This window comes from Antedon mediterranea, chromosome 2 (assembly GCF_964355755.1).
Source record: "Antedon mediterranea chromosome 2, ecAntMedi1.1, whole genome shotgun sequence".
Taxonomy (NCBI): domain Eukaryota; kingdom Metazoa; phylum Echinodermata; class Crinoidea; order Comatulida; family Antedonidae; genus Antedon; species Antedon mediterranea.
Window position 1 is genome coordinate 36,649,604 of NC_092671.1, and position 26,582 is coordinate 36,676,185.

A 26,582-nucleotide genomic window follows, 5' to 3' on the forward strand; every position below is an offset into this window, starting at 1 on the left:
ATTTTCACCCCGATTTTGATATTGTCTAGGTCAAACAACTATCTTTCGCATGAGTTAAAAATATTTTAATTTTTTTGACGTCATCATGCCTACAAATTTAAATCACGTGTGGCATCAATTTCATCTTTACAGTAAATTTTAATCTGTTATAGCTCGTAAGAATAATATGTGATAATCACGATTAAAACTTTTTCTGGAAGCTATTGGATTGTAGATATGAAATTATGTAAAAATGTTGCCAATCGGATGTTGTGACGTCATCATATGGCCAGTTAAATAAAAAAGGTCGTATTTTCATCTTTTGCGTCATAATTCATTACATTTAAAAGAGCGCGCATCATTATTTAACGTATTCAAGTTTCTTCTACACGCTAATACGTTGTTGCTGAGATAATTTCCTTTCGGAATTGCTACCTTCGCGTTTCATTTTAAAACCGTCAACATGTTAAAAATTGCAATAAATAGCGGGTCCCGTAATTTCACCTATTCTACACTGTATGTGATATGGATACAGATTATACTGTGTATACTATATATGAATTTAAACAATAAAATTCAGCAATAACAACATATCATATTCTTCAGTTCAGGTCATAATGCCAACGTGAACACTTCCTTTTGTCCTCAACCTATCCCCTTATTGTTAATGTTGCACCACTTGCGCGGCGGATAACCAAACTCGTCAAAGTGACGAGTTACATGTCTAGTTTTTTGTTTTTTTTATTTTTTATTCAGTATATTACACAGAGGCGCCTTACAAGATGGAACCACCTTAGCTTCAAGGCGCCTCAGATTAACAAATACAACATTTTAAAACAACTAACAGAAACATCAATCAAATCTTCCAGAATTAACAAGAAATTGTTGTACATGATAAAATAATAAAGCATTTTCACAATTCGAAAGAAGATCGGAACCAAAAATAAAAATTTCACTTAAAAATGTAAAATTAAATGTTAAAGAAAAATCCTTGGCTAAGATATCCTCAATAATTGAGTTAGCGCTTACAAGTAGAATATCTCTTTGTGTATTATAATTAGGGCAGTAACATAAGAAATGAAGCGGATTCTCAACATTAAAGCCACAAGTACAATTTGGATTGTCCCGAAGTCCATGTAAGAGTAAATGCGAATTGAGACAGCTGAAACCAAGTCGGATTCTAGTGTGAATTTGGTTAATCTTCTTATCACCTGTGTCATAATAAGAACGTATGAAAGTTTACAATGAGCATCTTCTTAAAAATGAAATTGTAGAAAAGTTGTTGTCCAGAAGTATACATTTTGACTTGTTCTACTAGTTCATATTTCATATTTCATTTAGGAAACAACATGATTCTTATTCCTTCAAAGGAAAGAGATGATTGTGTTTTGGGATGCTCCCACTTGAGGGTAGGGTTCATGGAATGTACCATTATCTGATAAGGGTGTTAAATAAAATGTATATAATAATATATTTGAGTTGTAGCTCACTTCTCTGAGAGAATAATAGGCAAATGTCAGTTTATCCAGGTAAGCTAGCACTTTTGGTTGGTGTAATTTCTACTGTAGTGAAGTCTATTTAAAAGGAGCTGAAGATTTTGAATTGTCACGTTCATGCTGTAAGCAATACAGTTACAATTTACAGATTGCAACCCGGAGGTATATCTTGAATATAAATCTGTTTGGCTACAATATCAAATTATTCTTATTGATATAATATATTTATCAGGTGTCTTGTTTGTTGTATTTACTATGTAAAGTTACTGATTCTGAGGATGTTAGGCCGTGGTGTGAGAATTGTCACCTGTTTTAGACACATAATGTGTGTGTCAAAAGGACCCCAAGGAGAGTATCCTATGTAGAGTGTATGATCCTATTTAACCTGCGAGGGGTAACATTGAACTATTCTTTACTTAGTTTGGTTGATTACCTTGTTAGGACTTGGGGTTATGTTTTAAATTTACGTTCTGCATGTTGTCCCCACGAGAATTCTAACAAGGTGTATTACCCTGAAAGCGTGCCTACAGTACTGTAGTGGTAAGATGTCTTCTGTATTTATCAGAATAGTTACAGCACATGTTCAGTTTTAAGGCTACTGTATATTCAGTTTTAGTTATGAATAATAATTAAAGATAGATTAGTGTTTAAAATTTATGCAAAATGCCAAGGATAACCATAAGCAAATTTATTCACTATTATCCTCAATGTGGCAAAGGAGTGGAGTTATAATTTGCCATTAGAAAAAATCCTGACACTGACAGGCTTGAACCCAGGACTGAATTCATAGCCAAGCATCATAACCACCAGCTACAACTCCACTCCGAAACATTGTTAGTGTATTGCTTGCGTTACATTGCATTGTCAGCTTTGAATTTAATTTATAGATACTATACAGTAATAATCATAATCATAATATAAATTCCCAATTTTACTTGAAATACAAAATATTCAATTTGTAAACTTTCTATAAAACTTTATATATAATAATTCAGAAGCTTGTTCAAATTGCCAATATATTTTTTGTTCTGACATTTAGTAACATTTCTTTAATGTCTTCTTTTCTAGTTAAAAGATAATCATTTTGAAAGAATCCAATTTAGTTCAGAATCTTGAAACTATAAAAATAATCTTTTGATGTATCTGTCATGTTACCAATTATGTTTTGTCTGATTGATTTCTAGTTTTTCCTACGACACCATTTTGAGATTTATAACATTTAAAAGAAATTCCTATTTTATCATTTTATTTTTATCGATCAGAAATATTAAAAAAAGATGCTGCAAAATGTTCAATTACGGAATTGGCAAATCTGTAAAATAAACATTTGAGTAATGTAATGTATGTTTTATTTATGTTATCTAAAGCTTGGTCTATCAAACTTTACTGTATGTGAAAAAAAATTTGTGATGTGATATCACTACTATATTTGGATATATCACTACCAAATTTGGGCACATCACAGTTTGTTTGTTTTTTCCAAAAGTTTGATAGTGTAGACAAACCAGCTTTAAGAAAAATGTTCCTATATATACTTTGTATGTATACATTAGTTTCAATAATTTGTGCAAAATTTCCACAAATGCTCACATTTTGGAGTACAGTTTATACTTATAGATGTCTTTTTATTCAATAGAAATTTACATTTCACAACATGTTTTGTGTCTAGGGAAAAATATATTAAATTGGATTTTAAAATTCTTGATTATAACATGAAAATGTTCAATATGTTGAATTATTAATCTGTATTTGGTTCATGTTGTTATTCATGATTTATAATAAAATGCATTTGATTGTTGAAAACATGCTGCAGCAACAATATCCATGTATATCTCAAGTGTGCTTGACCTTTCACCTTAATATGCAAATTCACATTTTGGATGAATTATATATTGTATGAAGCTATAATATTGAGATGAGATTTTAGTAAACATTCTAAATTACAGTACATTATCTTAAATAGTATAGATGCTGAAAAATTATTATTAATTTTATGGTTCAGAATAAATCATTCTGCTCTTTTTACATGTCATCAACATTTGTAAGTCCTTTGGGTGAGATATTAAGCTGTTGGTCCCTTCTTTTTAAAACCCATTGTAAGAATAGGGTACTATGCTGTTTAAGGGTCTATTTCTGTTGCATAGTGCCAAATAAGCCTCAGCTCAGCAATAACCGGTTAAATGGCGTTCCGACACCGAATTGAATGGGTGAATGGGGTTTTTTTTTTGCATGCCTTTTTTAACCGGTTACCACCAACATTTTCTGTTTCTGCTCCCAAGAAAATGGGGTTAATTTATGCAGCAGAAATAGGACCTAGGAATGTGTACCACCTATATCTGTACTTTTAAAAGATTCTCTACCAGAGATAGCACTGTCTTCAATTACTTTAACATCTCATCTAGGATTTTATTGTTACAATGAATGATTACCCATTCAGAAATGGTAGTATCATAATAATTGTTGTAACATTAATGACGTTCATAAAAATTTTCAAGGTACTCTAGTCTGCTGTAGTAAACTGTACTAGGCAAGATTTCTAATAACTTCAGTACATTTTTTACTATCTTTTTTCTAATGAGTTTTGCCTTGGGCCAAAGTTTGTTTCCTTGCATCTACGACAGTTGTTAGCTTTATATTTTAGTCCCTCATTTAAGCATGTACTGTACCTGTTTGGGTTTTACGTATAGTTGTGTATAACTATAATTAAATAGAGTTTTTATTTTTGTATGTACAATGTTCACGAAATAAAGAATAAATGAATGATCGAGAGCATGCTTTTCCAAACAAATTGAGGTAATTTTTGTGGTTATGTAAAAATGTTCAAAAAAGGGTACTGTATCAATATTATTTTTACACTGGCAGCCTGCTAAATCGGAACAAAGGGAACAACTTGGGTTGCGTACAGTAAATCAGTGGAGCCAAAAAATATTTAATTTTATGAAGCAGTTATATTTTCTTTACCACTGGCCATTTGCAACTTAATCGCAATCTTTCATCAGGTTTCTTATGCCTTACATTATGGCCAATTGGTCTGTTTGTTTTCTTAGGGTGGTCTTGGTTTATTGGTGGTGTTTCAACTGATGAGGATACTGTACTATAGAGGATAGGACTTTTTTAGTGTTATCTGGTTAGCAACGAAGGCATATTCCCTTACTTCGGTTTGAGTTTTTTTTGGCATGGTTGGAATTCCCTTTTTTCGTATTAGTTTATGTATAGTGCTTAGAGGTTTCACAAAATTAGACGCTATATAAATCCAAGATATTACGATTATTATTATTTGACATATCGGTAGAATCAATCTGTGATTAAAATATTATACAAGTTGTGTTTTTACATTTACATGTGCTGGCATTGCATCAGCGACGCCATAAAGTGACACTAATGTGACTACAGCCACTACACATTTGAAGTGGATTTTGTGTTGTCCTAAATAGACACATTTGTTTATCCTTAATACATTATTACTACTAGTTAATAAATATATTTACAATTAAACAAAATCTTTTAATAACTGAATATAACTTTACACAGTCAAGTAAATACAAAATGTAAATTTCTTGAAGCCAAGATTATGTTTTGTAGAGCTCTTTACTTGAATCACAATCACAAAATGCTTTGTTTTATCAAATGTATCAATTAGGTTACATATTATTTCAGGTACAGGTTACTCCTCAACAGCAAGAGAATCCTGGGACCATGACTCCGGAGCACGGGATCTGAGTCCGGAACCAGGAACATGCATGCAGAAAGGAGGAGATGGAAGCAGAAAGTGTGCAAAATATCTTGACATGGCCAACAGAGTAAGTAATTATCAAATCAACTAACATTAATCTAGTGTTCTAAGCTCTGTCTACACTATCAAACTGTATCTGACAAAAATATGTGATGTGCCCATATATGGACATGGTGATGTCATATCACTACCATATTTGGGCATATCACTACCATATTTGGGCATATCACTACCATATTTGGGCAATAAATGTACAGTAGAAAACCATCCTGCAACGCCTACGTACTAGGCCTGGTCTGAATTGCACACAAGTGTGTCTGATCAACTTCTTTCTGAATAGTCCCATTGTTTTGTGCACCTGACAACCAGCTATCATTTGTCTGTGCATAGCAGGGGCTTCGATCAACACCAACACTTGGTTATCTCCCCTACTCTTCTGAATCTGAATCCTTTTCAAGTGTACAGTTAGATGTGTATACTGGACCTAAAGGCCAAAGTCCATATTCTTAAACGCGTTCCCATGATGCAACAGAAGCAGGTATAATCATATACTATATCATTTTACATTTAGGTATGAATACAAAAGCTGTCATAAAAACAAGAAACCAACAATAAATATGTTTTTTTTCTCAAAATACTATTGTGTGGACTTGGGCCCTTCTTATCCAGATATTCAATTAAGTACCCATCTACTCTAGTTCCATCTACTCTGAAAGCAGTCTCATATCTGTTAAAATATTTTAACAAAACATTTGTAGCAGGGCTTGGGCTGACATAGATTTGAAACTTTTCTTTAATTTGAAAAAAAAAAAAAATACCCAAAAAACAATATCAGTAATGTATAAATAGAAACTAATTCAACAAATGTGAAACCTAATTTTCGGCAGAAAAAAAAATTGTAATGAATTCTTAAGAGTAATTGATTGATATTTGCCATTGGCTAAACCAAATCCGTCCCGGAATTCATTATTCTTTAATGTCACCATCTCCTCTGGGAATGGTATTTCTTAAATTAGTAAGAGCTGAGAAACAGATATGAACGTGTTATAAAGATCTTTCTTGAAATGAGGAGAGCGGCGGAAGCAGTTGAATGCTCGTGTCGACATCAAGGGAACTAGTTTATATGCGAATGCGAAAATTGTTAGAGAGTTAAATAGTAACAGATACGTTTTAGGAGAAGTAGTGCAGTGCACGCTAATCATGTTTGTAGGATATAAGAAAATTGTATTTAGAAAGTGCATTTAACCTTATTTTCTGTTCACATATTCAAGCCTAGTTTTCAACAACTTGAAACTGCATGAAAATGGATGTATACAATATTGTATCCCTTGGTGTGAGATACACCCCAGATAAGGCTCTACCAAAGATTAGGTTATACTGTGTAGGATATCCTACGCAAAAGGTTTGCTAATAACATACCAAATACCTGGGCTTATATCTACTGTGACGGGTTTAAACCAAGGATAGGCTTGTATCAGTGGCTGTAACCTGTTTCTGTAACTATAGGCCTGTTCCTAAATTCCTTTGAACTGGGAAAAAAACAGGTTGTCTGACCTTTTTTATTTGATAATAACGTGCATATAAAATTATTTTATTACAAGATTAAACTGTTTTTCTTCAAAAACAGAATATTTATATAACACTGTGATAACCGGCCTACATTCCATGTTAAATTTGCTGTTTCTGTCAATATTCTGTACTTTATTATTGAGACGTTATACATTTAAATCCGATGTCGCCCGTTAAACTTACCCTATATATGTGTTCCCATTCCTTAAAGAGATTCAAAACACAATATAAGAAATGAAGGTTCAAAGAATTTTGTCTATTACTGAGAATTCAAACAACTGTGGCATCATTTATGATAAATGATAAATTGCGAACAAAAGTTGCACAGGATGTAAAAATAGACAGATAATAAATATCAAGTTATAAATATGAAATTCATAATCCACATGTTGAAAAAAAATACAAATCTTATCCATGCAAAGTTATGAACCTGTAAATGCCTTGATAATAATAAAGATTTATTTATTATATTAGATTAATCATATATTTCAATTTAGAACACTAAAACTCTTCATAAAAAAAAAATGTGATTCTTGTAGTGAGCCCTCTATATTGAGAAAATTTGTAAAATAGCACCCTCTATAGTTTTGTATACAGTGTTACTGTATCTTATTCTGAAGCTGTAAACCTTAATTTAATTTATTACATTCTATTGTACAGATTTTTTAAGGATGATAATTTTTTTTTAAAGTATAATAATGAATGAAAAGAATGAATGAATGAATATTTATTTTGACCAAAAATTGGGTCAAAACAAGATTATTTACCTGAGAAAACAGTAATTTAAAACACATAATGTAATAGTCAAATTGTCTGTCAGACAATGCATTTTTTGGTTAAAGACCCCTTCCCTGCAATTTTGGACGTTTTTTGGAAAATAATACATATATATCACTTTAAAAACATTAAACCATGTCATTCCTTGTCTTAAATGTACGTTTTATGGTAAATTATGATAAAAAGTGAGAAACAATGCACTACCTAAGTAGCTCGCGGCGATCGACCTCTCGTGGACGGTCTCAGGCCTAGCCTAGCTAGGCTTAGTTTTGTAGGCCTAGCTGGTAAACATCGGTAACGTACGAACATCGTACGCTAGCTATATACCTAGCCTGACGTTGTATAGTTGCTACATTAATTGTCTTTCTATTTTTGCCAGACTCCGTTGATACAAATTGGGGAAAACCCGGTATTTTCGCTGAAAAGTTAGGAGTCTTCCATTTGTTTTGGCTTCACGATCGATCGAAAAGTGGGCGAATTACAGGTGAAAAACAACAATATCAATCCGCGCGCAATGCATTTTGGGATTTATAGCGGGCCGCTATAATTATTAAAATCGATTTATTTTTCACATTTTTAACCGTTTAAAGACGAAAAAAGTTATCGCAATAGGACCATATAGTATTATTTTTACATTAAATATAGTTTGTGATCTTAAATTAGATCTAAAAAACGTAGGGAATGGGGCTTTAAATTTGTTGGCTTTTTATAAGTGAAATCATTTTTTTCCCATTTTGTTTTCTTATGGAAGTGAATAACTTCATTAATACTGCAAAATGGCCTATTCAACATCTGATTTTATAAATCTTTATTTTTCATGATTTTTGGGGGACAATACATCTTTAACTTTTTTACTTTTTACCTAGTTTTTGTTGAATCTAGTAGAATTTTACATTTCGTTTTATTATTTGTAAGATTACTAATCTATAGTAAATCTAACATTACAATACCAAATCTCACGATGGTATTAAAAACAAATCAAACTCGGTCATGTTGATAATAATACCGATGCTGGACTCCAGAGAACCAAAATCAGTCAAGCGTTGCAAAGTACAATCAAGCACGTCACAACATTCTGACCAGTGGCCTACTTTTTCAAGTTTCTTTTTATTACATGATAACATATTATGTCTGGACATTAATGGCTCACTGATTATAGGTGCATTTTAAGCATTTAAGAGGGCGTGTGGCGCAGTGTGTTAGATGTTTGACTACTGATCGTGAGATCAAGGTTCGAATCCAACTCTCGTCGCATTGCTTGCATCCTTTAGGCAAGATACTTAACTTACGTTTGCCTCTCTCCACCCAGGTGTATAAATGGGAACCCGGTTAGATCAAGACACAACTTTGTGCTGATTACTAGCTGCATTATGGGAGTATGTTTCCATACGTGTTTGACAAAAAAAATGACTGGGGTAATAATGTTCAGCGCTTAGAGGTTTCACAACATAAGGCGCTATATAAATCCAGGATATTATTATTATTATTATTATAATGCTGTATGGTAGTTTCACTAGCTTTAGTACATACATACATTGTGCATGAGATAAAATTCCATGTTTTTTCACCTGACGTTATTCGTATACAATAATTCAGAAATCAACCTTTTTTGCAAATTAACAAATTAAATTTGCTGTATACCTGTAGGTATGCAAGGGTATTGCTAAACACTGCAAACCACACAGCAAACCTAAAAAAAAAACCATCGCAAACCCCATCGAATTTCGATGGGGTTAGCTTTTTTTTTGGGAGGTTTGCGCTGTTTTTTAATTATTGAAAAAAAAAATGCAATTTAAAATAAAATATAAAAAGGCCATACCAAGTGTGTAGTAACCTGTATCTAAACTAAAACTATATTATTAACCAACAATAATAAATATATTTTAGAAATTATTTCTTAAAAGTTTTAATGGTCATTTAGCTTGAGTGTGAGTGAGTGGCCGAGCAGTTAAGACAGTGGAACCATAATTACGTAGCCATAACATCGGCAGGGGTTCGAGGCTCACTCACTCCATGGTTCTGGTGGTAGAACAAGTCTTCTCGGATAAGGACTATAAACCGTAGGTCCAGTGTACACATCTAGTTTGTGTGCACTTTAAAGAACCTAGTACGTCTTTCGAGACGAGTAGGGTGTTACCCCGGTGTATTAGTATATCACAGCCACTGATCACCAACTGGGCCTTCTGGGAGACCAGTCCTTGACTGAAGAGGTTACCCAGTATAAATATATATTTCAATCAATTAGCTTACCTTAACATACTAGTTTGATAGAATAATAATATTACCATTTTTTTTTTAGGTATGCAAAACAACATAATGAATAAATAGATTTTACGAAATTATTTCTTATAAGTTATGTTTTAATGGTCATTTGATGTCATAATGAATTCCAATACAATACTAGCTTGCTAGAATAATATTATTAATGGCCCAAGGACCTAAATATTTCAATAGTCATTTTAATACATTGGTCATTTATCATTTTTCATTTGTTGGCTAGTTGTGGATCAATAGTTAGCTAATGATTCTTGTACAAGTCTAATGAGGACATAATCAATGGTCAGTTTGTGATTACACAGCTGGACAAACACCTTGGATGCGCTGCATGAATTCAACATTTTATCTTTAGAAACAACAATCATTACGTACTGCTAAAATTCTCCTTTAATTGATGATTATAAAGTATAGAGTTAAAATTTATTTTCATATTTCATACTGGCTAATTTAAAGATGGGAAACCTATGCTTTCAATAAACCAAGTCTCATATTATTACATTGTTAAAAATATAAGTTTGACAAAAAAATACCAAATATGGTAGTGATATGCCCAAATATAGTAGAGATATGACATATTTTTTTGTCACATAAAGTTTGATAGTGTAGACAGAACTTTAGGTAGTGGCGCTGTTTGACCATCAAAAAGGTCTTGTGAATTGTGACAGGATTTGAACCAATGACATTAGGATTAGGAAGCAAGCCACTGTACCACTACTAATATGCAGCAAAGTCAAATGTGAATGTACTTTATTCCATTGGGATCGTTAGAGGGAATCGAACCATGCATACATCGGTCTTCGCGGTTAAATGCACACATCATAACTTCAAAGTTTTTACCATCTGCTTTAGATGAAGTTATCAACCTTAATATGCTTTTAATACAATCTAATCATAATTAATATGTAATAATCCAATTATTTCATCTTTAAATTAACATTCGTTTAATGATTTAGCAGCTGGTGGGGTAATTATGGTATCTTTGCGGCCGATTTTGAAGGTTTTTTCCTTATCAGTTATCTCCCATGGAAGGATGCTGTTTCAGAAATTGATTAAAGAATCTCGCTTTGCTGGCAGCAAGCAAACTCTATTGACATACATTAACTGTATGGTACATAAACATCATTAACAAGAAAGTATTTTGATAAAACGAAATGCATTTAGCAGTGATGTTATTCGGTGTTGAGATGAAAGCTGCATTTGCTAATTGGAGTTCATAACCTTAAATAATCGTCTTAGACTTGTGAAAGGTATGTACGGAGTGAGTAATAACTTTTAATTGAAGTTTTAACAAGTTTTGTCTTGAAGAAACGATAATTATCATGAATTTGAGGCAGTATATGTCGCTAATAGCCAACCTGTATTCTGAGAACATACCTAGTAAGGGGACATTTTGTTGGGTCCAAAAGATGTACATATTTCTATGGGTTGTACTGTCTCAAACCTCTTGTTCAAATTAGTTTTACTAGTCTTATCCAAACATTTTCTTCCCTTCCTACTGTATCTTTCTCCCTCTCTCTTCCCATCTGTTCCCTTATGTTTGGATTTAGGCTAATACTATTTTGTATCAATTGAGATCCAGCCACACACATGTACCAGTAATCATACAATGTTGTAGACAAGCAAGAACAGGTTGACATTTCCTGATTCCCATTTATCATACCAAAGTTATCCTGGACTATTGGAATTAATGCAAGTAGCAATTATCCATCCCGTCTGACCGTCTCCTAAGGGATTATTCTAAAAATAGGTTAACATAAAGGTTAAAGTAATTGTCATTATTTTGTGATGTAATTAACAACCAAAAGTTAAAAAACTTATTTTTAAAGCTTAAGCTCTGTATACACTATCAAACTAGTTTGACGACAAAAAAAAGGTGTGATGTGCCTACCCAAATATGGTAGTGATATGACATCATCATGTTCATGGGCACATCACATTTTTCTGTCAAGTTTGATAGTGCAGACAGAGCTTTAGGATATTTTAAACAATTACTTATTTTGTACTGTTATGTATTTAGTCACAGTACAGTTTTAAAGGGTGAGTTCTACAGTGTCTGAAAAACAGACCAGAACAAAAAGTTAGCCTTTACCAAACCCATCAACTACACACATACTTGCAATGGTTTTTATAGACAACTAGACAAAAGAATGGAATTATGATAGTTAAATGAAAAATAAAGCAACAATGATATGAATGAAACTTGCGGTAAAAATATCTACAACCTAAACTCAAACGGTTTTTATAGACAACAACAACTAGACGAAAGTGGCCTGGAAAATTAGAAATTTATGAAAAGATAGGCACATTACACATTACTGTTATTATCAAGACACCTATTTAGAAATAATTACAGAAGAAATTTAAAACGCCTTGTGATTCATTCATATATCAGGTGTGTTCACATTGCTCATTCGTTAGTCATCGATATAATGATACACTTATCTTGATTGTGTTACATGTATATAATTTCATCCACTATGCCTCCAGGTATTTTCTAAAATTATTTATGAAATCATAACATCACATCACTTAGTTATTTTGTGGATTGATTGATTGAAATTGAAAATAAGATTTTGGAATAAAGTCATACTGTGATTAAAAAGTAACACAAAATAATAAGAAAGTATATTATCATTATGTTGATATTATTTTTGCAGTACACCACGTTTATTTGATTCTGAAAAGAACAGTTTTTTTAAAAATGTTATACTACTGATCGTCCTCAAGAGTGAGAATGCAGAAAGGCCAGGAAAGGAGGAATATAAGTGAAATTGGGTGGGACTGGTGTGAAAGCTAAAAATATTAATTTAGTACTATATTATATATTTAATACAGTTTTACATTTTGTACCAGCAAAACTGAAACGTATGATTTTGTCTAGAATGTAATTAATACCCATAATTCTGCAATATCTAATGTTCTTTTTACACTCAAACTTTATGGCTTGTAGAAGAAAAAAGCTCAAGATATTTTTAATACAGTACCTCAAATGTTTGTTTGTGGGTATTTTTACTGCATAATTTTCCTTCTACTGTAAATGTAAAGAAACGAAATGTTTTTTTATTGATTATTTCCAACAAAGCAATTTATCATATTGCATATATAATATTATAAAAAATTATTTTGGAACTATTTGTTCAGAGTCCTTATTGTGCTGAATTGGTACATATTTTTAGAGGCTACACACCAGGGACCTATTTCTGTGGCTAGACCAGCATTTTATTGTATCCGTCTGTCTAAGAATGGAATTATGATGATGGGATAATTGAATGGATTGCTTTCCACATCATGGTCATGTTCAAAGTTGTTTCTAAATGCAGACCAAGGTTGCACCAGTTGGTGCAAAAAAACCCAAAAGTAGAATTTATACAAAAGAAACAATTCAATTAGAAAACCGTTAATGCTGTAATAATAGATTTCAAGGATTCTGTGGAATGCAAGGTTTCATAGTGTCTAACAAACTCATTTGTGCTTTATATAAAAAATAAAGAAAATCAAAAACCCAGCAACAATTATATTACAGTGCTATTGACTTCATGTCCTCCATGAGGTAGAAATATATCCAACTTAAGCTCGAACACAAATTTTCCACTTTATATGTAGACATCCTATCATTAGGCCACCGGCGCTTTTCAGTATGCCAGATAGGGTATGAAAAAAGTCAATTTGAACATTCAATATTAAATGTCTACACTATCAAACTTTGTGAAAAAAAAATGTGTTGTGCCCATATATGGAAATGATGATGTCATATCATTACCATATTAGAACATATCACTACCATATTAGAATACTGTATATCACTACCATATTTGGGCATGGTTTGATAGTGTAGACAGAGCTTTATTTTTTATTTGTCTGGGGACAAAATATTTACAGTAAACTATTCCGTCTGAATTAATCTTCTTCAAATTTCATATGGATCAATCTTACTTGATTCCTTACGGATCAAGATTTGATTCCATCCGGAACGAGACTTGCTTGAAGCAATGTAAGATATATTGCGTTAAAATTGTTATTGATTTAAGGGCAAAAGGATGAGTAGAGTTTCTCTTGAGAGTTGTTACATTCTTTAATTAAATTTCATAGAAGAAGTAGCATAGTTAGTTGTACTTAAATTGACTGCAATGAAGGAAAATGAAACGACCACCAGGAAGACCAAAAGAAACTGGATAAACCAAATAAAAAAGGTTTAAAGGGAAAAAATGTAGACTTTAGCACAACCATCCTGTCCTAAACAGAAAAATATGGAAACAAATTGTGGAAACCGTAATGTCTAAATGACAGAAAACGTTTCAATAGAGAGATTGACTGTGAAGGAGGAGCTAACAAGTTCTTGCTAGTGTAGATAAGCTTATGCTTATTTAAAATTAAATTAATGCTTATTTAAAATTAAATTGTATACTATTGTAGAAAAAAAGGCAAAATGATTGAAAAACATTTTAATATTTTGTAGGCATGGATTAGTAAGGCCACTAATATCACATGCCTAAAATGTTTTATACATGAACAATTACAATTTATATAATTATTATAGAAAAAAGGCAAAATGATTAAAAAACATTTTAATGTTTTGTATATATGGGTTAATAAGGCTACTAAACATCACATGCCTAAAGGGTTTTATACATGAACAATTACAATTTATATATTATTATTATGGAAAAAAGGCAAAATGGTTGAAAAACATTTAAATATTTTTTAGGTAAAATTTAATAAGGCCACTAAACATCACAGGCCTAAAAAGTTGTTATACATGAACAATTACAATATAGAGTGCTGTTATAGTGCATTGAATTGTGCAGTATTGACATAAACTCAGGTGAATGGATGGTATTACTACATCTGAAGGGCAATTGTGGATTTACCTTACAATTGCTAAACAGGTAGTAAAACACAATCTAAATTATCACACCTTTTAATTCATAATCAATTCCGTTGCTCTGAAATCTACCGGTAGTCATTGCACAAGGCAACACGCCTCAAATCAACCTAAATATTATTATCAATCGTTGGCGAATTGATTATTCTTGTCTTGGAACTGACAGATCCAGTGACATAGAAGTCGTGTCCCGGAAGAAGAAAAGTTTATTCTTGAAGTCATAGTCGGCTAGTTCTTCACAAAGATGCACTCATAACACAATATTATTTTAGTGTCGCAGCTAATTGAACAAAGACGGTTTTGAGTGACTTTTTTTGCATTAGCCTCGGGCTAAGCACTGGATTCGCTCATGTTTGAATTATTCACCCTCGAGGATATTATTTATTTGAAGATAGTATTTATGTATAAGGATGTTATGATCTTAAATTGAGATCTTTTGTACTGCCGACACTTATGCAAGTGCTTGAATAGATTGCTGAAGGAAGGTACTCAACTGTCATGTTGGTAAAGGTGTATAGTATACTAAAAGAGATTATCTTCTACTGTACAACATTGGATGAATTATTACACCACCCATGTGGTTCTATTAGAAGAAAATGAATATATAAATACTTGTGTATTGCGTTTGTATCAGGTTGACAGAAACATAAGCTATTCTCGTTCTTAGAAACCGTACACTCGTCCAATGCTGCTAAGGGATTTCACTTGTAATTGATTTCAAAGCAAAATCCTTTCATTGAATGTCTATATATCTGCCTTTGTGGATTTCAATACTCTTTCGATTGTCACCAGTGATAATACTACTACTCTGCAAGCATGTTGATGTTAAGAAAGAAAAAAGTAAGTATGCTATTAATTGTAGAAATATGTGCTTAACCATTTTTGCAGCTTGCGGTTTTTATGGTTCTTTTAAAACTTTTTTAATGTGAATGCAGCACCAGTAGCCTGGATATGTCATTCTTAATTATATTTGGAGCAGTCCATGTGTTCTATTGATTTACCAACCTGTACATGAACAATATACTATAGTAGGCTTACAACAATATTAATGGTATTTCAAAACGTTTTATTTTCAATTTTATTGAGGATGTTTCAGATGGGTTTAAAGTGTAAAATCAGTATGTATTACCTTGACAAATATTTTATTTAAACAGCAGTAGTAGAGGGAATACTTGCCCGACTCCAGTCAAGTTTAAAATCTTCCAAGTATAAAGTCCGGTCATCTCGTTACCCCATCACTCCCAAATCACAACCCCTCCATGACAGTTTTTAAATGTAGTTTAACCTTCTCACCCAGTACAAAGTCCAATTATCTTGTTACCCTAAAACTCCCTACCCACAACCCCTCTGTGGTACTGTAGTTTTCATATGTAGTTTCAAACCTTACCAGTACAAAGTCCAATTATCTTGCTACCCTAATACTCCCTACCCACAACCCCTCTGTGGTACTGTAGTTTTCATATGTAGTTTCAAACCTTACCAGTACAAAGTCCAATTATCTTGCTACCCTAATACTCCCTACCCACAACCCCTCTGTGGTACTGTAGTTTTCATATATAGTTTCAAACCTTACCAGTACAAAGTCCAATTATCTTGCTACCCTAATACTCTCTACCCACAACCCCTCTGTGGTACTGTAGTTTTCATATATAGTTTCAAACCTTACCAGTACAAAGTCCAATTATCTTGCTACCCTAATACTCCCTACCCACAACCCCTCCGTGGTACTGTAGTTTTCATATATAGTTTCAAACCTTACCAGTACAAAGTCCTGTCATGTTTAGATATTAAAATAGATGTAGAAAAGGTGCCAGAATTTCATACTTTACAGAGGAATTTATTCTTCCTACTTAAATTACAGTACTTTCAATTTTAACTGAAAATAAACCAAAACAAACCTAATTTCACATCATTTTTAAATGTTGTACCAAAAACCAATACTTTATGTTAAAATATTGACATAAAGGAGTTGGGTAGTCGAGTGGTTAGGACACGTGACTGTCATACAGCGAGACCTGGGTTCAATTCCCGACAACTCCCAGTCTACTCATCTGTAAATAAGTACCTGTTTGAAAATACTAGGGAGAAAAAAGGCGGCAAGGCCACCCTACCATGGCCACCCTACCACATAATGCCAAGGCTTAAGTAAAATGAGCTAACAGCTCATTACCCTATGTTCAGAATTGAATACGGAACCTTTACCTTATTGACAAAAAATAATTAATAAAGTGCTATTAATACTGTATCTCTTTACTTGCATCTCTTCAAGTGCAGACAATTATTATCAATTATTTCAAAGTGCAAAATCATTAATTAATTTACATAATGCTGTATAGTATATCTCATAAACTTATACTCTAATTAACCAACATAGATTGCTAAGTAGCACCATGTACTTCAAACCACTGTGATTACTAAAGAAATGTCTGAAAGGTGTTCACGCCCTATTACTCAAGAACAGAAAATGGCTGTATCCACTTGGAATCAATTACAAATGATCTCATTCATACTCCAATTATTAATAACATCAGAATTGTTTGTTCGTAAATGGTTCCGTAATTAATAATCTTAGTCATCGTTGATAATTTAGAATTGGGGAAGGTGAAGACTAGAAGACTAAAGCTATTGTGCTTAAAATAATTGCACCATTGTGAGTCACTCATTGGATCATGCTAGTTCCCCTTATTCTATCTACTGTAGTAGTAGTAAAATGCATGCTTGTATCAGGAAAGAGTGGAATTACCTGCTTATATTAAGACAGTGTTAAGGTAGGCAGCTACTTTAAAACCTATTTAAAGTACATTTACCGGTTGACTCAACTTTCAAAATGATAATCTGTTTTATTTCCATTTTAATGCATTATAAAATCCACTAGTGTGCTGATGAAATCCTAAAGAGGTGTTTTAAAACGATTGCTTTAAGTGATATGCTAGATAGTAGTTAGTTCCATACACTGCACCTTTTCTACAATTATAGTAATCTCGCCTTGGCTGGATCGATCAACCTGCCATAAATATTGGTGAATTTTAAACTATACTATAATATTACAATTCTTATTTTATAGGGCATGTTTCTGCTGAATAACGCAGAATAAACCGTTTATTTAAAAATATATTTTTTTTGGACTGATATCTCTTCTCCCAAAATAACTGTTTTGTTGTGGTTGGTTATTAGCAAAAACATTAACATTATCCAAAATGCAATAAGGGTTATCGCAAATAGCGTGAGTGATGCATGATGGGAAGGAATTGGAAGCAATAGCTCCACCACCAGTATAAGTTTTTATTATACTTTGGTGCTATTGCTCCCAAACCCTTCACATCATGCACTGTGCAATGACGTGCCTCACGAAAAGCAAGCTGTTTGGGATAAACCCTATGCGATCAGGCGATCAGCTACATCAAATATCCATTATTTTCCATTGCAGCTAGAAGTTGTACAGCACTATGTTTTTCTATGGTGTGTGTATTAGTACCTAAGACTTTTCTCACTAATAACATAAATCTTAAGAGAACTGAACAAAGTGAGCCATGCAGACAAATATTATATACAATAGGTCTCCTGGGGTATATTTTACACAGAGAATAACATTGAAATTCATTGGTCTCGTATTTTGAACTATTTGTTCACCTAAAGGGCACTGTGTAGTAGACTCTGTGTGCACTTTATTTACTTTTGAGGGATGCGTCCACAGTACGCAAACTTTAATTGTTATGATTGCCAACCCCCTATAGCTATGCTGTATTACCCAACATCAATAAAAGGCAGGTAATTGTAGTCAAATTTATACGCTTTATTCCTAATATTGTATACACTTTGCATTGTACTATGCAACACTGGTTATGTATCTTGTGTCTATGGGTAATTTAGCGTACTGTGTGTTTGATATCGCCTTGCAAAGTTTTATAGAGTGCTTATGCATTGTTATGGAGTAGGTTAACTTTAAATTACAGCGACCATGAATGGGAAATCTACCGATACACACAATCTACCAATATATAATATTTTGTGCGAGGTGTAGCGTGGAGAGCTGATTAGATAGTTCTTAACACTCATGGCAATCCTCGCGGTGCTGCACCTTTGCCATGTGTATAATGTTGTAGATTAAATTTCGTACCTGAAAATTGAATAAAATTAACAATTAAAAAAATTATATTTTATATACTTTTATTATACAGTAAGTACAGATTGATAATTTTATAGAATATCCCATTATTAATATTGATTTAAAGATTTAACATTATAAAGATGCATGTACACTATCAAACTTTATGATGATGTCATATCACTACCATATTTGGGAATATCACTACCATATTTGGGAATATCACTACCATATTTGGGCACATCACACTTTTTTCGTCAAACTAGTTAATAAAGTTAGTTACAATCTATACAAACAAATAAACCTTGAATTCTTTTATATGAAAATGAGTAAATAAATATATAAGATTACTATATTCACATCTACTGTGTGTGGACAGACATTATATTTATCATTCAGATTCACATGTAATAAGCTCTCCTTTTTACTTCATGACAACTATACTTCGTACTTGTCAATGTTGACATAAATAAATCACACTCCTCATGCAAGATAAGTTTCAAAGCAAAACATTAGCAAACTTGTCTCCAATTTCCTCTATAATTCGCCCACGAATTTATGTGTCTAGTTTTCTAATCAAAGTTTATGTCGGAGATTCTTCTAAAAATTCATTACATCTATTTTTTACGGATGTCACTTTCAAGCTGATATTTTGTTGTAATACTGTCGACTGTCGGAGAATATTAACAGCAGGTTTGTTCTTAACGCGATGCACTAAAGAAAAGTATTTTTTTGGAACTGAATGACTGAGTACTATTTAACGTTATATCGTACTGTGGTATGTGTATTCGCACTACTTTTTATGTAGATGTACAAGTGATTTTCCAACTGATCAAGCACGTTCACACTCTGTTTAAATTCCAAATATCATTGTTTTGCTTGGTAGCATCTGTGGAGATAGTAAATGTGTTGCGGGCTTTGCTATGTGTTTAACCGACAAACAATTAGGCCATAATAGCCTAGACAATGGACAAGTAGCCTGAAGGACTAGCGGCTAATTCTACTGTTAGCGCCAGTCTGTGTTTTTCATTAAACACATTATTAGTGTTCTGCAATGCATAGCAATGAATCTACTAAAACAAGTGTCGTTTGATGAGTAATCAACATTTTTAGGACTGCTTTAACCATTTCTGGTGAATTTATTCAGTTTTACAGTAGAGACATAGATAACTGATTGATACGGACAGTTAATACTGTACTAACTGTTGAATTTGAAGTTGTTATGTCGTCGTTATTAAACAGGTAATTTGTTGTTTTTGCCAATTCTTCAAGAGAATATTTAAAGTAGACCTTGGAGCACGGTTTTCTTGCATATTGAAAACTAGTACTTTACATTCTTTTCCATTAAAATGTTGGATTAGCTTCCATTGTATGTATTATCAAATGTAGGCCTCCTTCGTGCCTGTCATTTGTAAAAGTACTACCGGATGTGTAGCATAATTTGTATCGTAGATTGTTGCCATATTTTCATTTGGAGTGAGCTTCTTATTTATTATTTGTAAGTTGAATTGAACTCAACATCCAATATTAAATTTAAAACTATGGCAGTTAAATTGTGTTCTGTTTACACTTTAAAAATGTAAAACAACTTTAGATGCACTTGGTATGTAAATTAAAAGTTAATTGTTTTCATTGTGTAGTTTAATTCATTTGTTTCTTCAAAGTTATTTATTTATTATTTGTAATTTTAAATTGAACTCCACATCCAATCTTAAATTTAAAACTACAGTATGGCAGTTACATACACTTTCAAAAACAGCAAAACTTGCAAATTTAGATGCAGTCGGTATGCAATTAACAATTATTTTCATTGTGTAGTTATTTATTTGTTTCTTCAAAGTTATTTATTTATTATTTGTAAAAGTTAAATTGAACTCAACATCCAATCTAAAATTTAAAACTATGGCAGTTAAATTTTTTTCTGTTTACACTAAAAATGTAACAAAACTTTAGATGCACTTGGTATGCAAATTAACAGTTAATTGTTTTCATTGTGTAGTTTAAATTAATTTGTTTGTTCAAATGTATTTATTTATTATTTGTAAAATTAAATTTAAATTTTTTTTTCTATTTACACTTTAAAAATGTAACAAAACTTTAGATGCACTTGGTATGCAAATTAACTTGAATGAATTGTTTTCATTGTGAAGTTATTCATTTGTTTGTTCAAAGTTAATTAAACTTTAATATTGTATAATAAAGTGGTTTATTTATTTAAACCTGGACATTTGATACTAGATTAATTAGCTTATTAGCATCCTTATGATATATCGCTTCCTGTAGGTGACTGGCCATAAGTTTAATTATACTTGTTAGAATAGACAGTTCCTTATTATCCATTGGGGTGGTACTGTATTATAATCATTAGCTTTGCTTATTCTTTACCTGGCGGTCAGCGGATCATTACTGTAGTTTACAAGTTTGGATTTTAAGGTGATAGGTAGTTTGGCTGATTCTTTTTTTTTTAAATTGAAACAGTAAGTACAATTTGGTTCTATTTTCAAAATTATTGATAAATTATATATTTGTATTTTTTTTTTTGTAAGTTTCTTTTTTTTCTAAGCCAAAAAAGTATTGTTACATACCACTACCTTTCATCGTCGGTCATCAGGTCAGGTGAATGAGCTAGCCGAAGCTAGGTCGTATCATCGGTAGGTATTCTCCGATGACGTGCGTCTTCTGTGATGTTAAGAGGTCTTTTCCAGGGGGGGGGGGGGGGTCCCGGGTTCTCGCTGTTGGTGTAGAAGGTCATCATATATATTTGACAGTTCGTATGCCAAATGAAATTATTTGAACATATATATTTGCATCTTATAAAGAGTTGTAGAACTAGAGAAGGACTATTTTACCTCAAATTTCAACTTGAAAACAGTATAGAAAAAGTAAACTTACTTACAGTACTTAACAATATGGAAATCTTATAATGCGCCTGTTTCCATAAAAAAATTAGATGCTCTTAGCGAACTTGACATACCAATGCAATGAATGAAGTCATGTAGTAAAGTCGGAGCTGATGATAAACATCTTAAGCTTTGATTTAGGTTTACTTAGATAATATACTGGATGCAGGACTAAATTAAGAGTCCTCTATATCCAGATCCAATTGGTCACTCCTTCTGTTTTTGTATTCTTAACTTGTGATCATAAATTACAGGTTGATTCATCTAGAATTTGTCCAAACCATTCACTGTGAGGTTGCTGTCACATGTTCGGGCAAAGAATTCCAATTATTGGACAATTTATTTTAAATTAAATTATTTATTTGAGTTGTTTTTGTTTTACTCCAATGACCTTTCAGTAAGCAACTGTCAAACATGTGATATGTTCTGCAACTGCTACGCTCTGAGAATCCTGATCATACAAAAACATCTTTAATTTTCCACTACCATGCCCCGTAAAGCGCCCCCTTCCTGATTGTATTGATTGGTAATAACGTAAACAAGATTCTTGCATGCTACATGCTAGGAATCCTGATTCCTAGCATGATGTTTATGATTATTTCAATTTCTCGTACAAAGTTTCTATTTCTGGTCTAAAGCTGTCTACACTATTAAACTAGTTTGACAATAACATTCTGATGTGCCCCAATATGGTAGTGATATGCCAAAAAATGGTAGTGATGACATCATCATGTCCATATATAGGCACATCATATTTTTTTGTCGCATAAAGTTTGATAGTGTAGACAGAGCTTTAGGCATTGAACAAACATTGTGCTTACTAAGTTACAACCCTGGTATATTGGTTTGTAACAAGTATAAAATACCGGTCTTGGGTTTTTTTTTCCTTGTACCACGCCAAGAAGCCTGGTTTTACCCAAACATGATTTCATCAAAAACCAGCATCTATCGCCCTCTCGTAATTATATGTGTCAGGAGCAACACGTTTACATTTGTTTTCTTTCTTCATACCGAGAAGCCTGGACATACATAAACATGTTTATCATTTTCTTTTCTACCACCAAATGCCATTCTAGCCCCCTGGTATCTTTACAGTAGGCCTATATTTCTACTTATCGTTTTTATTTACAGGCATAAAGCTTTGTCTACACTATCAAACTTTATGTGACAAAAAAATATGATGTGCCTAAATATGGTGGTGATATGCCCAAATATGGTAGTGATATGACATCATCATGTCCATATATATATCCACATGTATTTTGTGTCACATAGTTTGATAGTGGATAACAGTAGACAGAGCTTAAGGAAATAGCAAATTCGTTTTTCTCTATTCAGAGCTCCCTTTTGCTTTCAAACTATTCATGTACTGTAGATTACAATACATTAATGTGTACTACTTTACTGCTGATTTATTCTTTTATATCTCAAAACAGCTGGGCTTTGGTGATATATTTTGTAATAATTTATACAATATTTCAAAATAACACTCTTTATATTAACAAACAGTAATTGTTAATTTGAATGTAAAAAACATAAAACCCTGTCTACACTATCAAACTGTATGTGACAAAAAATGTGATATGCCCATATATGGAAATGATGATGTCATATCACTACCATATTTGGACCATCTTTATAGGATATGCGACACAGATATGTTTTTCAGATACTTAAATATCATCAAACTTAACGAATTCTTATATCAGTTGATTCCTAGTATTGTTGCCAAAAACATTTTTATGAATTATCTATAGAATACTGTATCTTTACTTTTTCGATTAAAGTTTGTGATTGTTTAACGAGATTGATGAAACTTTATTATCTTCGAAATTTGAAATGGATTCCAATATTGGACTGGATCCTCAGACATATCTGTTGATTAATAACTGAATGTTATCCATACCTGTGTCTCGTGGGATCTATGCAATTAATTGCAAGTAAATATTGACATAATAAGTAATGATATAGTTTTACTGTGTTTATCACTTTTCTAGGTTAATAACCTTATGTTGATGAATGATAATTTATTAACCTTTGTCTTTGTTTCAAGTAAATAACAATTTTTCTTAAGCTCTGTCTACACTATCAAACTAGTTTGACAAAAAAAAGTATGATGTGGCCAAATATGGTAGTGATATGCCCAAATATTGTAGTGATATGCCCAAATATGGTGGTGATTTGCCCAAATATGGTAGTGATTTGCCCAAATATGGTAGTGATATGACATCGTCATTTCCATATATGGGCATATCACCTAAAGTTTGTAGTGCAAACAGGGCATTACAGTAATATAATTATTTCAGTCCTAATTAAAAAAAAACACTTCTTCTTTTCTCATCAAATTTTGGAAATTTATAACTAGTTATTTTGATTGTTTTCATCAATTTAATTGGAAAAAAGATCATTCAATTTTCATCGTAATTTCATTATTGCATTATGAGGTGTGAAACAGTGACTGAAAATTAGATGATACATAAGTACACCAATATGTAATAGTACTAATTTCTGGACGTGAAACTAAATTTGTTTTAATTATCCTAAAACAGCAAAAAGCCGTTTTACACTGCCCAGAGGTGAAAAAAATAGGATAACATTCAATTTCATTTAATCCTAGAGTGTTTTTTTTTACAATTTATTAAGTTGTAAAACGTGGTAGAGTATTGTAAAAGGAAACGTTTATGAATTTGTGTTGCATTAAATTGAATTCTAGTTACAACGATAATTAAAATCATTGCCATGTGTTCATTTATTTCTGCTACACTTACCTTCTAAATAATGGCGTTAAAATAAACCGATTGCAGTGACCTGAATTAGGTTTTAGAGACTCATTAATGTTAAGAGAGTTAATGCGATTAGGTCTGTAATTTGATGTGTTCATTTAATCAATTGTTTCAAGCTGCCAGTTGCTCATAACTAAATTTGCATCCATTGTTCTTGCAGAAACATCGACAAGAACTGGAAAACATTGTGATGTCCAGTGCTGCGGGTCAGAGTCGCCAGTCCCGTTCCAATGTGGAGGCAGTAAGTGTTATTTAGTCATTGTCATATTATCTTTATTTGTCCATTAAAACTGAAATGAACAGAAATTTGCTTTGAAAAACTGGTATATCATCATAAAAAAATATAATAAATAAAACAGTAAAAATACACAGAAAATTGTACAACACAGAATAGCTTGTTAACAACACAGAAACAACACAATTCTCTGATAAAAGATTAAAAATTACTTATTATAATAATTTTACTGTATTTCATTAAAAATATCTTGTACTAATGAAAGAACTGAAATTTAGATTCCTGGAAGACTTGCCTACCAGTCACTCCCATTTCCTATTTCATTTCATTTCATAGTAACATTTATTTCCTTCATAATAATAATAATATACAAAATATAAATAATACAATACAAACATTCATAACGAGAAGTAAGGTCAAGTTCAATATTGAATATCGAAACGTGGCAAGCTGATGGCGCTTGACCTTTGACAAGATCGCCTAAATTTCTAGTTTTTAACCTTACAATACTTGTATTGTATATTCGGGTACAGCCGCTTCATAATCTCTTTGCTTTTCTTCCTTATATCTTTTAACATAAAATTGTTTTTACTAACAAACATGACTGTTTATATGCCTAGTGTAGTATGTTTTTACATCTTTAACATATTGTCATAAACATCTTCATATCGTACAACTACTCGTAACAAATTTTCTCAACTTTCTATCATCTAAAAGTCGTAGTTAGTCATGTCTCGGGTCACATTCTATGGTCACCGTACAGGTAGGCTACTACATCAGTACTTCTATGAATGGATGACTAGTTGGTGACAATAACGCTAGTTGGTCATAACCAGTACCGTTTTGATTTCACAATCATTCGGGAAACCACCTCACGACGTTAAAACAATACAATCTTTGTATTCCATAACTAACGTGTTTTATGAGTTATTTATTTCTTTTTAAGACATTGCAACGGAAATAAAAAATTATAACATTGCTATCTGTATACAACTCTTTACATTAAGCCAGTAATTGTATACAGATATTTAATATAAAACCACATGAAAACATCTTATTACTGATATAAATATATTAATAACAATTTTTACACAATAAACATTAATATATTTTAAATATCATTGCATTAAATATACAGATTTTACTTGATATGGTTATTTATTTTTAATGCAGTTTCTACAAAAAAACGTCCAGTATACTATTAAGGGGACCCCTTTAGGATAAGCGTCTTAATAAGGGTACAGTATCTCTTAAATAGGAATGTCTCAAAGGAAGGGTTTCTGCTGTGTTTAGGCCAATTTACACAAACGAGCGGTAATAGTCATAAATATAGAATCTATGTTATTCCTTTGACATTTTCCACTCAGGATAGATTTAGATTCTACATCGGACAAGCTACGCAGTTTTCCACTTACCGTTACTGCTCGCCTGTGTAAATTGGCCTTTAAAATCAATTTTTGCCAGATAAATGACTTGCTCTGTTTTCTTTAAATAATGTTACATACACTATACTACAATGAACCCAAAATCAATAATGTTGCTTTTATTTTGGTGTTTCTTCAGCTGCGGGATGTTTGCTTACCTGTGTTTCTGAACACCTAACTAAACATTTTGTTTTATAAGACAGATAATGTTATACTACATTATTATACTGTAGCAATAACACACTAAAGGTTACCTCCGTTCTATACTGTACATGTTAATCTGATCAAATCATATAAAAGTTACAGTACATTTGCAGTAAGTGCGTGTATGATCAGGTAACTCTCTTATACCTCTTACCTCTGATATCAGAGGATACTGGTTTCAGAATGTAAAATTAGATAAACAAGCGCTTCCCATTTTG

The 26,582-nt window shown here is 32.2% G+C and overlaps 1 protein-coding gene across 2 annotated transcripts in view; it reads left to right on the plus strand.

The window, feature by feature from the left end:
* The window catches only part of LOC140040935 (colorectal mutant cancer protein-like), a 92,799-nt gene that overhangs the window by 24,378 nt on the left and 41,839 nt on the right, over window positions 1-26,582 (plus strand). The window contains exons 3-4 of one of the 2 annotated variants that reach the window (XM_072087221.1): window positions 5,133-5,275; window positions 24,662-24,742. In XM_072087221.1, the coding sequence (XP_071943322.1) occupies window positions 5,133-5,275; window positions 24,662-24,742 (224 nt within the window). Of the gene's footprint in view, window positions 1-5,132; window positions 5,276-15,386; window positions 15,554-24,661; window positions 24,743-26,582 lie in introns of those variants that run through there. The other variant, XM_072087223.1, reaches the window with a different exon arrangement.